At 40.8% G+C, this 14,705-nt stretch overlaps 1 protein-coding gene across 1 annotated transcript in view; it reads right to left on the reverse strand.

Moving 5' to 3' along the window:
• Positions 1 to 1,141: 1,141 nt before the first annotated feature.
• Positions 1,142 to 14,705, reverse strand: part of htr7c (5-hydroxytryptamine (serotonin) receptor 7c) — a 35,682-nt gene continuing 22,118 nt past the window's right edge. The window contains exon 2 of the mRNA XM_007557043.2: positions 1,142 to 3,289. Coding sequence (XP_007557105.1) covers positions 2,551 to 3,289 — 739 coding nt within the window. The 3' untranslated portion in view covers positions 1,142 to 2,550. The remainder of the gene's footprint in view (positions 3,290 to 14,705) is intronic.

The following is a 14,705-nucleotide window of genomic DNA, read 5'->3' on the forward strand; positions in this document are numbered from 1 at the left end:
TCACTAGTCAAGTTAGCCTGAATAGAGCTAACAAGCTATTTTTAAGTCTTTGGGTCTCCAGTGAACCAAAGCGAAATCCTCGTCCACAACTGAAGAAAACATAGAAGAGAGATAAATCTTCCCAGCCCACCAAATTTACTCTAAACACATCAAGGACATCCCAAACAAATCCAGAGCAATAACTGAAGCCCTGCAGGAATAAATTGCCTGTAGGCTCAGTGTAAAATGAGCATCCTTTTGAAGAGTTCAAAGGTCAAAACCATTACTGACCAAAAGCCCTGCTGCAGATTTGACAAATAATGTCTTGATGAATCCCAAAACTTTAGTGGACAACTTTTTGCAACTGAAGGAACCATGAATCCTGCTCTGTGCTAGAAAACAAAGAAGACAAATGTCTGACCATCAGTTTTTGATTTTAAACTCAATGGCTTGGGTTAGGTCAAGCCCGCCGCTGATGGGTTTAAAAAAAAAATGTCAAGGTTTTAGAGTGACCTATTCAAAATCCAAACTATTAACTGAGATGCTGCTTGTGTTCAAAACTCAATAATGTAATTATTGTAAGCTCAAAACTGATTTCCAGTTCCTGGAACTGAACAGCCATCAGTTCAGTTCCAGGAACTGATGGCTGTTCCTGGAACGATTCGGCAGTTTTTCTGTTCTTCTAGATAATGACTGTCACTGTAGTTTGACTCTCAAGATCACACATATCGCTTTGTAACTCATTCTATGCTGATTACTCATCTACTACTATCTTTCTTTAGTTAATGGCATGATGTGTTGCTTTTTTTAAAGTCTTTAGGCCTATTCCATGTTGTAAGACAGGTTTTCTTTGTTTCCTTCATTTGTCAGGCTAATCCCTAATCTGATCAACCCTCTGCTGAAATTAGGTTTGATTAGTTTCATCAAGATTTTGACTTGGGTCCAGACTGGTTTGGAGAGCTTCTTCTTTCAGTAAATGAAATTAGGAACTGAAAATTGCAGTCTATATTTACTGAGTTTATCTTCGTCTAAACTTTAAATAAAATAAAAAAAACGTATAGTGATCTGAATCTAGTAAGTGAGACAAAGAGGGGAAACATGTAAATGCGGGGGAGGAAGTCTTCTCAGAGCTGTACATGTGATGTTACCCATTAGGACACAGTTACATTTGAAGTGCTTCTTTATTTACAAAGTGGTGAAATACACTGCTGCTTTCTAGGTTTTCTAAAACTAACGACAAAGCGGTCACACTGAGCACTCATACGCGGTTTTCGACAGAATAATTTACATAATAAAAAATAGCCGTCAAAAAAATAATACAGCAGTACATCTATGTTTGGAAAAAAAAAAAAAAACTAATAAATGTACAGTATTTCCCAAAGAATTGAGGTAGAGAAAGCACACACTGTTCGATGATGACATTTGACAAGGATTTTGTACAGGTCACAGCGGAGTTTAAAACAGGAGCGCAGTCAGGAGGGAAGTGACCGCATCCTGATTTCCACGTGGGGAGTGGAAACATTTGTTGGCAACCGACCGGTGGAAAAACAAAGAGTCTCAGGAACAGACCGATTGTTCGAGTGGAAAAGGTCAGGAGCTGCTGTGGAATGAGACCGACCAAGGCGGGATGGCAAGAGTGAGAAAAACCCACAATATTAAGGTTCAGGACACAAACGGTAAATGAATGAGGTCACGTTCAGTTCAAGCGTGTGCCGCAGTGTTTGACCAAAACCATGAAAACACTTCTTCACGCTTGCTTTTTTTTTTTTTCCCTCCCCCTCAAGTCCATGTTGTGGTTGATGTGCACGGTGACACGTGAGACAAATGTTTCATGCAGACACTCAACAGACCAGTCTGCTTCTTTTTCAATAAAGAGCAATGCCATCATTAGACAGGACGCTTTATAACACCACTCCTCTCTCGTCTCCTTTGTCTCAGCGACTGTTTTCGGTTCCTGCACCTTTTAAGGAACTCCATGAGCGGTCCGATGTAAACGCTGCCACGGGAAACAAAAGGGGCGTGAATATTACTTACTGCAATCTTTGCTGAAGGTGTTCACTTATGTGCTAACGGAGAAACCGAGGAGGCCTCAAAGACACGGTGCCACAAAAACAAAACACTCGTCTCTATAAAACATCACTTCGGTTTATGTACAGAAATCTGTTTGGATGATTCTTGTTTTTGTTGTAGCTGAAAGCCCTAGAGTAATTGTTTTTGTTTACATGTCATTTCTTTCTCTTGCTCCAACATCACATCATAAATCAGGAGCTAGGATGTAATTGTAGGCATATGCACAAAAGCTGCTTCAGTTTAAGTGGCTCATCAAGGATCCACTATGTTTTTTTTTCTCCTAAAATAGAAAGACTGAGTCATCTGCAAACTGAAGTAATCCTGCTGTCTCCATGGCTTTGCGGAGGGGCTTAAGAGCGACCAGCAGTTACTTTCTCTTTCTACCAGTCTGTGTCTTATCTACAGGCCTGCTGTGTGCGCTATGTCCTTCATAGGCAACAAGTGCAGTTTACAAAAAATAAATAAATAAAAATGGACCGCAAAGTTAACCATCCAGGCTTTTCACACCTTCAGAGCCTCATGAACCCCCACGGCAGACAGCCGCCGGTTGATGTTGCGATAGCGGCAGCGGAGAAGGTCACGGTAGGTGGAGCGCAGGTCTCGGTTGAAGAAGGCGTAGATGAAGGGGTTCATCAGCGAGTTGGCGTAGCCCAGCCACAGCAGCGTGCGCTCCAGCCAGATGGGCACGCAGCTGCACTCCACCCCGCAGATGAACGGCCTGGCGGTGGTCAGGATGAAGAACGGCAGCCAGCACACGGCAAAAACGCCCACGATCACCCCGAGCGTGGTGGCCGCTTTCTGCTCCCGCTTGAAGATGGAGATGTTCTTGCGCTCGCGGTTCAGCAGGCGGGACAAGGCGGCGCACTCCTCGGCCACGCCGGGCGGCTTCAGGCCCTGCATGCGGAGCGCCTCGTTGGCCACTGTCTCCAGGCGCTCCCGCCGGGACAGGTCCGTGAAGCGGTGCTTGGCGCCACTCTTGCGAGCCGCCCGAAAAATCTTGTAGTACATGAAGAGCATGACCAGCATAGGGATGTAAAAGGCTACTGCTGTGGAGTAGATGGTGTAGCCAAAGTCTTGGCTAATGAGGCACACACCGGCCGTGTGGACGTTTTTGGCCCAGCCACAGAAAGGTGGCAGGGTGATGGATGCCGACACCAGCCACACTCCCAGGATCATTTTAGCCATCAGCTGGCCGTTCTGCCGAGCTGGATAGGTGAGAGGCCGAGTGATCCCGAGATATCTGTATGAAAGGAAGCAGAAAGACATCAGGATTAATCTCAACAGGGGGATTTCAACAACAGCCAAGACATTAATGACTTTTTCTTCTAAACTCTATGACCATGATGTAGGTTTATCATTCTAGTTGCAATGCAAAAGATTTACCATTTGATATATTTTTACTATAATGGGACTAATGGCAAGATCTGTAATGAAAGGCATTTTATTTGAAAACCATATATCCATTAATAGCATCATGAAGACCAACCAAAGATGGCAGACAGGTCAAGGATAAAGTGGAGAGGTCTAAAGTAGCCACTCAGGGAACTCTGGACATATATATGAAAGAAGCTGGTTTTTGACCGACATTGAAGTTTTGACCCTTACATTGTAACGTAATTAGCTAAAAGGCTCAAAGTCCAAGCAAGCATCCAATGGGAAAGTTGTGGCAAAGCTCTAAAGTTGCTGTTCACAGACACTTTCCATTCATGCTGAGCTGTTTTGCTAAGCGAAAGGCCCCAAAGTTTGTCAGACAAACACTGAAGTTTGTGGTTGAAACGCGACAAAATGTTAAAAGGTGGAAAGGCTTTTATCACTGACAGGGCACCCAGACACACACGAGGTCTTTCTGTATATGGTGATATTAAATGCATTTCTTTGAGAGGTCATAACCGTTGTCATAGCCTCGAGACTTATCCCCGCTTTACTCCGGCTCCTAGAGCTTAGCAGCAGCAAAAAGGAGCCATCAATCAAACAGGCAGCACAGTGGATTCAAATAGCAGCTGAGGGGTGTCAGAGGAATAAAAATAGGTGTGAAAAGCGCGGATATGTGAAGAACAGAGAAAATAGCCACTATTCTCACAAAACGGGAAGAAAAAAAAATGTGTGTCTACTTCACACCATATTTTGGCTCAATGTCCGCATTCATCTAAAGCAGCGAAAGTGTCATTGATGAAAAGTTGTACATTTCAGGCTTTAAGCGCTTTCTTTGGTTTCTACTCTATTGTTAATCAAAAGATAAAGAAAGGCTTTAGAGAGCAAGAGGCAATTCCCCAAACCGCCCTCCACCTTCGTAGTACAGCGGCAGTGCTATCGCCAGAGAGAAAATCAAACTCGGCTCAGTCAGCTTAGGGAAGGATTTGTGCTCGCGGGGAGAAGCTTTCAGACGTCGAGTTTTGCTCTTCCTTTGTACACGTTCATTTCGCTTTGGTGCTTGTCACTCACGCCAGGCAGCAAAAATTCGCAGGACAAACACCTCTTGGCTGACGGGCGCCAGTCCAAACGCTGTATTTATTTCAACTTTAAGTGACGCATGCAGGCATCTCTGCCTGTGAACACGTGGCAGCTCGATCAACACATGGCTGCAGGATCATTTAGCGTGGGCAATATGGCTGCCATGCACCACAGGTGAAAACATTTGCTTTTAAACACAGAAGCAAACACAGCCCGGCCCCCAGGCATGAGAACATTTGGCGCTGGTCAGGCTGTTTTTTAATTTTCTTTTTTTATCAGCTTTACTCTTTCACTTCCTCTCGTTGATCACATGCATGTATAATTAGAAGGTCACCCAAAGCATGTGGCCTGCATGCCTTTCATATCAGAATACATCAGCATTGTCATGACAACAGGTGAGACATCCATCTTTTTTTTTTTTTTTTGTATGATACTTTAGCATTGCAGTTGCCTCTTTGCATTGCTGTAGCTTGGATGCAACGTGCTTTAGAAATATAGGGAAAATCTTGTGCCATAAGACGACATACTGACTCAGATTTCCATTTAATCTCACATTAGTCACGCGCACATCCTAAAGATCCCTTGGCGCAGGTTAGCTGAGCAAAATGGGTATTATCTAACAGACTTAGCTTACACTGTGCTTAACCACATGTCTGAACAGTTTACTACACTCAATTAAAATGCACTTAAGCCACGAAGAGGGGGGATAAAAATAGTCAGATGGACATTATCAAACAGATATGAGACAAACATGGGGATTGGCTCTCGTCAAGCTAAGGGGATTCTTAGATATGCATAATGGATTGCCAGAAAGCCTCTCTGGCTGCATTATTGAATGATGAGAGAGCTGTCTGGGGGTAATTTTGTGTCTGGGGCTGTGGAGGGCAGTTTTCCACAACTATGACTCATTTTCAAATTTGATTTGAGACAGTTTTTTTATTTTTTATTTAATCTCCCTAGGAAAAAGAAAAAGAAAAAGAACACAAATTTAATTGACAGCACTGGCTTTACAAAAAGGACCTCCACCAATCTGGCGTAACATTACAAACGCCTGGTGCAGAGCATGTTGGTGACACCTTTTGCTAAAAAAATGAATAAATACTGATTGTGTTCAGCCTTATCATATCAGGCTTATTTTTTGGGGGGGTTTTCCCAGCACATCAAATAGATACCAGACTGAAAGGAAATCTGGGATTTTTGTGGAGCTCAAATTGATTGTTTCCTAAAACTATTCCTGAATTTTCTGTTCAGCATCCATCCACAGGCATCAGGGAGTACTGTTTCTGTGAAGTGGTGTGTTCGGTCTGCGACAATGCCTACGTTTGTGCTAGGTGTGAAAGTAAAGCCCACATAGACGGCAGGACCCAGGATTTCCCAGATAAGAGCTGCAGGCACACCTGGTCCTCCACATGAAGCAAATGAAAGTGTGATTCATCAAACCAGGGCAACATGTTCTAGTGTTTCATTCTGATACTCGCAGTGGACCGGGGTCAGCATGTGCATGTGCTGGTGTAAACATTATGCCAGTGTTGATGCTCTTCAGAAGCAGCATATAGGCCTGTCGCGATAATAAATTTTGCCAGACAATAAATCGTCCCAGACCTTATTGCGATAAACAATAATATTGTCGTTTTGATATGTTATAATTCAAGTAATATAATAGTACCAATGGAAGAATAACGCAACAACACTTTCTCAAAGATCAAAAAACTTGAAATTCTGATGAACATGTAAACAGTGGAAGTGGAGGACATTTTAAATATCCAAAATAAATAAACAAAACAACAGAAACAACAAATAAAATGAATTCTGAAGTCTCTGTAGGCGAAATAGTGGGATAGTTCAAACCAAAGCACCAGACTGAAGGCCAGTTTTGGTAGAAAGAGAGAAAAGAGAAAAAAATTAAGCAAATGGAAATTATTGAGTTTGTTTCAGTTCATCAAGTGATTAGATGATTCATTGTTTATTGTGACTGGCCTACTTTGAACCTTGTCCTTTACCTTTCAGTGGTCATAATATCATAATGTTTTTTGCTCCTTCTTTTTGCCATTTATCTGGCATCCCATCACAATGTTGTTTGATCATCAAAAACATACCCAAAGTGTTGCTTTGATTCTTCCTTTCCTCACTCAGCTCCTCTAGACTAGCAGCAGAAACACTTAGCAAACACCTGGTGCAGCTGTTCATTATATGAACTACCATTCAGTGGGAACCTCCTAAGAATGTTTGCAAATGGCTTAATGGAGAAAAATTGTGATGACGTGCTGAAGGCAGGCGTCAAAAAGAGCAGGAGCTTCTTAAAGAGACAGAGTCCCAATTTCATGAAATTGCGAGGTTCAATTTCTTTTAAGTTATGTTTGATATACACAGCATTTGTATAAGAACTGAAGATAACATAGTTACTCGATAGTGTTATATGTGCCTGGAAAATAAACAATATTGCCTCTTCAAGGACATTAGAATAATTTCTCATACATCCATTTCATTAATGTTGCTTCGTCACACTGTTTTTGCTATCACTTCAAAATGTGCTGGAATTTTTTTTTTTTTTTCTCCATACTATATTTCTGCTGTGACAGGACACCTCACAGCAGAAGTTCATAATCAAGTCAAAAACCAGTGGCGTCCGATTATAATCACCTCCCATTAAGCAGCATGAGCGGAACCAGAGAGCGTGGCGAACACACGGGGGAGTTTAGAGGCTTGTTTTCAGGTCTCCAGAGGATTTGGGGCATATCCGGCGCCACAGCAGCCCTGAGGGATTACCCAGCCACTGACAAAAAGCCTGGCCAAGTTAATGGAGAATTGCATTACTTCCGCCAGGCTGCCAGCCACAGCGCGGTAAAGTGAACTATTTTCTGCACTTAAAGACAGTAAGAGGCCGTGGTGTGCAGCGGCCGTCTGTCATCACCAGCGGCACCTCGCGAACCTTTCATAGCCAAGAGAGCACACATATTGAAATATTCAAATGCAGGAGTTGGTCTGGAGGGCGAAGTGAAAGATTTAGAAACAGATTTACCAGGAAAAAATAAATACATAACAGGTTGGAGCAACAGTTCCCGTGGAAAAACAGCGCTCATTTGTCTCGCTCGGAAACTTCCGCCAGTGGACCGGAGGATAATTCAAAGCAATTCATTCAGAAAGTCTTGTCAAGTGCTGCCAGGTTTCCTGTCTCTGCCGATCGCGTGTGAGTGAAATGGTCACAGAGATCCACACGATGACGGGAACTGCACCATTTTTGCAAAACGACCATCTCCGAAAATTCTGAAAAGCGCAGCTTGGCTGCTTTTTTATCCATCACTCAGCTGCGGCTATTCACTGCTTTCATGCGTGATTTGTTTTAATTAAAGTTACTGAGAGTATTGGGGGGGGAATGTGAAAACGCAAGTTTTTTCGCTCACTTTATGGTCCGATGGAAAAGGAAGAATCTTAAAATATACTTTTTTTTCTTTTAAATTGAGGAACATTTTTTTATTTAGTATTTATTGGAATGAGTAAAGACTTAAAAGGATCATTTCCTCTTTAGATTACCAATGAGTAGTCTGAATCCGAATCAGTAGTTGAGAACCAAGCTCTCAATTTGGAGATGTAGAGAAAGAATGAGAGACAGCACAATCCCTCCACGGCTCAACAAAAGAGACACTTTTTTTATTTGCCCCACTATCATCATCTTTGCATCAGCCAGTTGCACAGTCTGTGGTTGTTTTCCTGCAATGTACTTGCAATGGCATTGTTACCGATATCAGTGAAGGTCTTAAACAGCAACCGAACCACGTTTTTGTCATATTGTTCCAGTGGTTCATAGTGACATAAATGAGATGTCAGATATAGTGTCAGAGAGATCACCGTTTTCGTTTACAGAGTTATAACGTGCTTCCCTTGGACACTGTTGACTGGGGAAAACAAGGACTCCAACAAGTTTAGCTTGGTTAGTTTTTAGTCAAAGTATTTTTTTCTCACAAAAAACATAAAGCATCATGGTAAGGAAACCAAATGAGCACAATCGCTCTTATCAGTTTTAAGTCTGCAAGCTAAAGGTCTGTTAACCAACCGTCTGCAGGTCTTGTGGTACTCTATAAAGAGAGAGGCCAGCAAATAAACAAAAAAAGAATCATATTCTGAGCAATTAAGAACATTTACAAGATAATTACCAAAGTCTGATTTTCCAAAAGTACAGAAGCAAGGCACCGACAGGCTCATGATGCTTTATTTTGTTAAAAAAAAAAAAAACTTACAAGTTCTGAGGATTTCCTGATGAATTTACTGCATGATCAGAGTTTGTTTTTATTAATATTCACCAGTTTCTGAAATTTACCCAAAGGCAAACACTGATGTTAACATACCAGCACTTTTTGTAAATATTACTAAAAGAAATGAAGGGCCCAGTTTCAGGGTTGAGAACATTTGCAAGACACAACTTTCATATTGTTTGGTTTGTTAGCGTTAAAGCTAAAGGAAAATATTTTTGAAGAAAGCAAAGTCACAGCACCAAAACAGCCAAACATCTGACAAATATGGAAATTAATAAAAATGTGTAACACTAAATGAAGCTAGTGATCATGCAGTCAGAGGCCTATTCCAATTCGCTGCAAGACTGACTGCTACTGGAGATCCTCCTGGGCTTCAACAATACCATCGACTCTTTGAAGACACTTGGATGATATGAGTTACAACAACATCTCATTTGAATTGAATTGATTCAAAACAATAAACTCTGCACCCTTTAGGTGACATGTAGTCAGAATATTGTAGTACCTTTTGTTAACCTCGCTAATCAAGAATTATAATTGCATATTGAGCCTCTTCTGCAGAAACTCCAGCTGAAAAAAAAGACTCATTATCTACAAAAATACATACTGCAGCACCCTAAATGTCACACGTGGGAAAGCAAAGGGGAACTACCTCCAAATACTGATATAAACCACATTATGCAAATGAAACAGTTTTTATTTTAATGAACTTACAACTTATTCGGTTTTGAAGTGTGGGTGAGACACTAATGTAATTCTACTTCAGGATTTTTTCTGCAATAAACCAGAATGCATAACAAATTTACGACTGGCGCTAATGACTTAGTTTCTCATCCTCTTTTGGATTTCTTAAGAAATGGACATGATGCGATGCATTGATCATACATGTCTGTCAAATAAATTAGTCATTTTACAAGGATTTTGTTTTTCCTCAAAAGCACAGGTTGGCTTGGATATCTTGTTCCTTTAAAGTATAAGTTCTCACTTTAAGGGTGCATTTTGTTTTTGCTTTTCTGAAATATTTAAGTGACAAAAAGCAGAAGAAACAACATGTCATTCCAGTGATCTGAACATGATTCAAAATCAATAGGGACATAACTTTGAAACAAGCTCATGTCACACTTAAAAGATTCTCAAACAGCAACATTAAAATCAGAATACAAACAATTGCAAATGCTGCATAATAACTGAAGTCTGCAATAGAAAAATTATAAGAATTTATAGTATCTATTTTCCCAAACTTTATTAACCTTGAAGTCCTCTAACCTGCTTCCAGGAGTTACTTTTTGTAATCACTTCACTTGATTTAAAACCTCTGACCAGATGCTTGTTTCCTTCATATTCCTACATTTTCATTCTTCACAGGTGGAATCTCCAAATATTACAATTTGCAGCGTCCTCTCGATAGAGTTGCATATTTATACTTTCTAACGTGACAGCGAGCGTTTTACAGTGTCAGAGACACACCTAGATTCACAAAGCGGCTGCCCTGTCTCTGCATTGTAAAGGTGTTTATGGCGTCTCTTTTACCCTCCTGTTAATTGTTGAAAAGCACCGGAGTGGGTATTTTATGGCCTTTCCGGCATAACTCACCACCTGCCAGTTTGGGGAGAGGCTGCTGGCTCGCACCGCATTAGAGATGATAGGCAGCTATTAGTGCCACAGTGATAAATTGATTTCCCCTCCCAACAGTGGGCATGTCCATCCCTGTCAGAGCTGCCCGTCCTTGGAAAACAAAGCACTTATCCTACAGCCTCGACACAAGACGGAGAGAACAGGGTAAAAGAATGGAAGATGACAACTGAGCATTACGCTTAAAGACAACGACTCAAGATGATTCCTCTATCTTTGAGGCGCAGATGAAACTTTCTGAGAAACAAACAGCAGCTTGACTCAAGGGTGGCTCTGAAGGAGCGTGACGTTCTATCACTTCTCTGGGAACAAAAGCTTTTATTCTGACTGGCCTTTTTCAGCCTCGGCTTGTGAAGCCTGCCATTACTGTTCAATGCCAGCTGAGACACATCATTTCAACTGGAATGATAGTGCACGCTTTGGAATAATCACTCGTGGGAGGCCTTCTGTGTTGCATCATTCCCAAATCCAGCATTAGAAGGATAATCAAAAATCCATTTAATTTATTTTTAGTATGTGCCTAAATAGCCTTTTGGGGGCTGTGAGGGAGGGGAGTCAAAAATGGACTTCATTCCTCCATTCCTCCATCCAATAATACGCCCTTTTGACAGTAGCTGCTGTCAGGATGCTTCCTGTTTTAAATTGCTGATGTTTTTTTATGTGTCGCTGCAGAGTCTCGATTCGGTTTCTGTCGGGTTCTAATCTTTTAGTCCTCCGATGCATTGTAATGCTAATTTTAATCAGTTATGTGTTCTGCATTCAAAGCAGACGAAAGACTAATTATTTCCCGCTGTACATATTTCATATAGGGCTGGACGATTAAACCATAGCGACATTTGTCACGACAGTCGGGTGAGCAATATCACTAGAAGAGACTGCAGACAGAATTTTTATAATTTCACCGAACTACGATTCAGAACCCCACGGCATTCTGGGGGATATAAGCAGAGGAAAGGCTCTAGTTGCTCAACCTCTCATGGCTAGCTAAACTAAGCTAGTGGCATCAACTAGCTCGCTCACTATTTGATAAGTTAGCTAAGCTGTTGAGTAACTTGGGCAGCAGCAGCTTCACGTTGCCCCCAACATACTCTGCTGTTCTTAAGTTCTCTGAGGTCCATGCAGACTCAATGCAGACTCAAAGCGGGGACGTACACACAAAGGTAAATTTCTCGCTTAGCTTTTAGCTTGACGACTGCTTTGAACTGACAGTTTTCCGAAGGGGAGAAGAAATCAGGCTAGACACCCAACTAGCTCATCAAACTTGCTAGTGCCTATTCAGATTGTGGGAAATGAAGAAATACAATGCAGGCAATCGTTACGTGTGACTATGAAATCTCAACCATCCACAGACGGTGCGAGATATGCAGAATACGCACAGTACTCCTGAGTATTTGGGGGTAGTTTCATGTTTCGCCACCGTGCCCCAAAACTGCTTAAAAATACATAGAGGATAAAAGAGTAAAAGGTCCCGTCACTTTTGATAGTATTTTGGATATTTAAAGCAAAACACTAATAAATAATTCATGATATCAACCAATAGGAAATGCTTATATCATGATACATTTTTTCAGCTATTGCTGATAACAATGTTAAGCACTCTCTCCTCCTCTTTTTAGGCCTGAGTCTGTCCTCCATTATCACCAGACATTGACAACATATTAGCTGTGACCTTTTCTGGTGTTTTGACCTTTCTCTGTCTCTCACGGTGACAACCTGCTAGAGCCTGTTAGCTCATTTGGTCCTAACAAAACACTTTGAAAGCTCTCACGTCATTACACACTTTATCAAACGGTTGACATCACGGCCACATATAAATTCATGAATTTCCTTTAGATGTTTTGGGAGATGGGGGCCTGAGAATCTAATTTGAGCTAAACTGTAACATGTGCTTTATCACGTCTATCGTGTAAGCATTTAATTACAGATCCATGTACTTTTAAAGCATTCCAGGTAATGATTTTATCATTTGTGGTAATAAGCCACCACAAATCAGTGCATAATGGTCAAGTGGAAGACAAGGATATGTAGTTTTCAAGGCTTTTTACAAACAGCAATCTGAAAAGAGAGGTGTGGATCTGTATTTAACCTCCATTTACTCTTAAAACCCAAAATAAAATCCACCAGGAGTCACCATAATTACAAAAGAGGTCCAACTGTGTAATTTAATCCAAATATAAATCCTTCTGTTCTGCGTAGGGCTCAAAATTAGTGAACAAAAAGCATCATAAAGATTACAAAAGACTGTTCAGATATCAAAATATGGAGTAAAGTAAAACAAAAGAAGATTATAAAACAATATCCCAAACGTTGAGTATCTCACAAAACCCTAAGCAGAACTACAGGTTCATAGTTCAATTAGTTTTCTTGTCACTATGGGAAGTTTCAAAGGAAAGAAGTCCTGGCTAAAGCACCCACAAGGCACATTGACAAAACAGGCAACAAACAACACATAAAAATGTCCAAAACCATATACATTCTTCCTTTCACTGTAAACCTTTGTGTTGCATTGTGTTGAGCTATCCTGTAAAAGCCCAACTTCCTTGAATCCTGTGGTTACAGCATAGCACGCTGTGAAAAACTTCTAATGTACCGTCTCAACTCATTACCAAAACCTACTGCAAGCTTTACAAAAAGATGAGAAGAATGTAAAAATCCCACCAAACAGGAAAAACAGCTTAACTTAATTAATCGAACAGAACTTGTACAGTCATTACCCGAGTTGCTCTCTAATGTGTCTTGACTCACATAGTGTCACTTAGGCTGTGTTCACTTTAAAAGTCTGAAATGAATAATTTCAGATTTTTCCCACAGATGCGCCCTTATCTTGGGGATGTGCGGGCGCAGAAAGCTAATTGACAATTTAAAATATTAAATCCAATTTGTATCTAGTTTGTGGCTCAATAAAACATTTATTTGACACAGGGCTATTAATCTTGTATTTTTTTTCACATGCACGAGCAGATTGTTTTTGTTTTTTTTGTTTGTTTTTCATTAACCAAATGGCACAGCATTAGCATAGCTACTTACATATTAGAGGAAAGTCATTTAGTTTCTGCTCTCCGTCACAATTTGCTCCTACATGAACAAATGTTTGTCATCTTCTGGAGCTCAGCGTCAGTCACAGATGCAATAGGTTTCATTTTGCATTTCTGCATGGCCGACATTAATTTCCAGAGTAGTTTCTGTTGTTTCAGCACAAAGATGACACATTGACTACATGCATATGTGTCTGTTGGAAGGAGCCATTCATAGTAATGGTATTGGTGACTGGTTTCTTTTTTTTAAATCCAGATTTTATGCTTCAGCTGGTTGTGAAAAAGCATTTTAAATTAGCATTTTAAAGGCCTAACATACCCTCACCAGTCACTGTGCTCTTTTGTCTTACAAATTGATTTAATTCTTAAAGAGCGCCACCTATCTCTCTTTAAAGGGACAGCTTAAAGCATGGTTGGTTAGTAATCAACACTAATCACTGAACCTTAGGTACCTGTGACAAATGTTGTGTTTTATTATTTTTGCGACAAACATGATTTTGTAAACATTTAAAAGAAACAAAAACTAAAAAAAAAGTTTACCAACTATATAGTTTAGATTTGTATGCATGTTTGTATCTTGTGCTTGTTTAATAGGACTAGACGGACATTAGCATTTTGCTAAATATAGTATATTTACGACAACATTGTACATTAATAAACAAGCACCCGCCCAATAAAAAAAATCAATAAAACAATCAATCAACAATGAGTCAGAGACATTCTGCTGAGATCCTGGCCAGTATTAGCATGATAGCATCTACCATTCTCACCAATTGGGGGGCTGTTGTTCAAGACAACAGTTTGAGATGATTTGGGCTTTTTTATATTTTTATCCTGTTGAAAGTAACCATGAGAAGATGGGCACACTGTTATAGAAGGATGCACATGTTCAGTAGGATCAATAAGATGGGCCAAGGTGTTTCAATGAGTTACGATTACAAGGCCCAAAATGTGTCAAAAATGTATCCCTCACACAACGAATTACCACAAGGCAACATGAATTTGTTTGTGCCAAGTTCTGACCCAACCGTCCGAATACTGCAGGGGAACCTGAGATTCATCTGACCTGGCAGTATTTTTCCAAAGTGTTACGGTCCCGTTTGGTGAGGCTGTGTAAACTTTAAACTTTAGCGCCCTTGGAGTGGCGTTCTGCTGCTGCAGCCCTGCTGCTGCAGCCCTGCTGCTTCGAGGTTTGACGTGTTGTGCATTCAGAGACGGTATTCTGCGAACCGTCTCTGAATGCAACAAGCAGTTACTCACGGAGCTGCTGCCGTTCCATCATCTCAAA

Source organism: Poecilia formosa, unplaced genomic scaffold (assembly GCF_000485575.1).
Source record: "Poecilia formosa unplaced genomic scaffold, Poecilia_formosa-5.1.2 Scaffold82, whole genome shotgun sequence".
In the NCBI taxonomy this organism is placed as follows: domain Eukaryota; kingdom Metazoa; phylum Chordata; class Actinopteri; order Cyprinodontiformes; family Poeciliidae; genus Poecilia; species Poecilia formosa.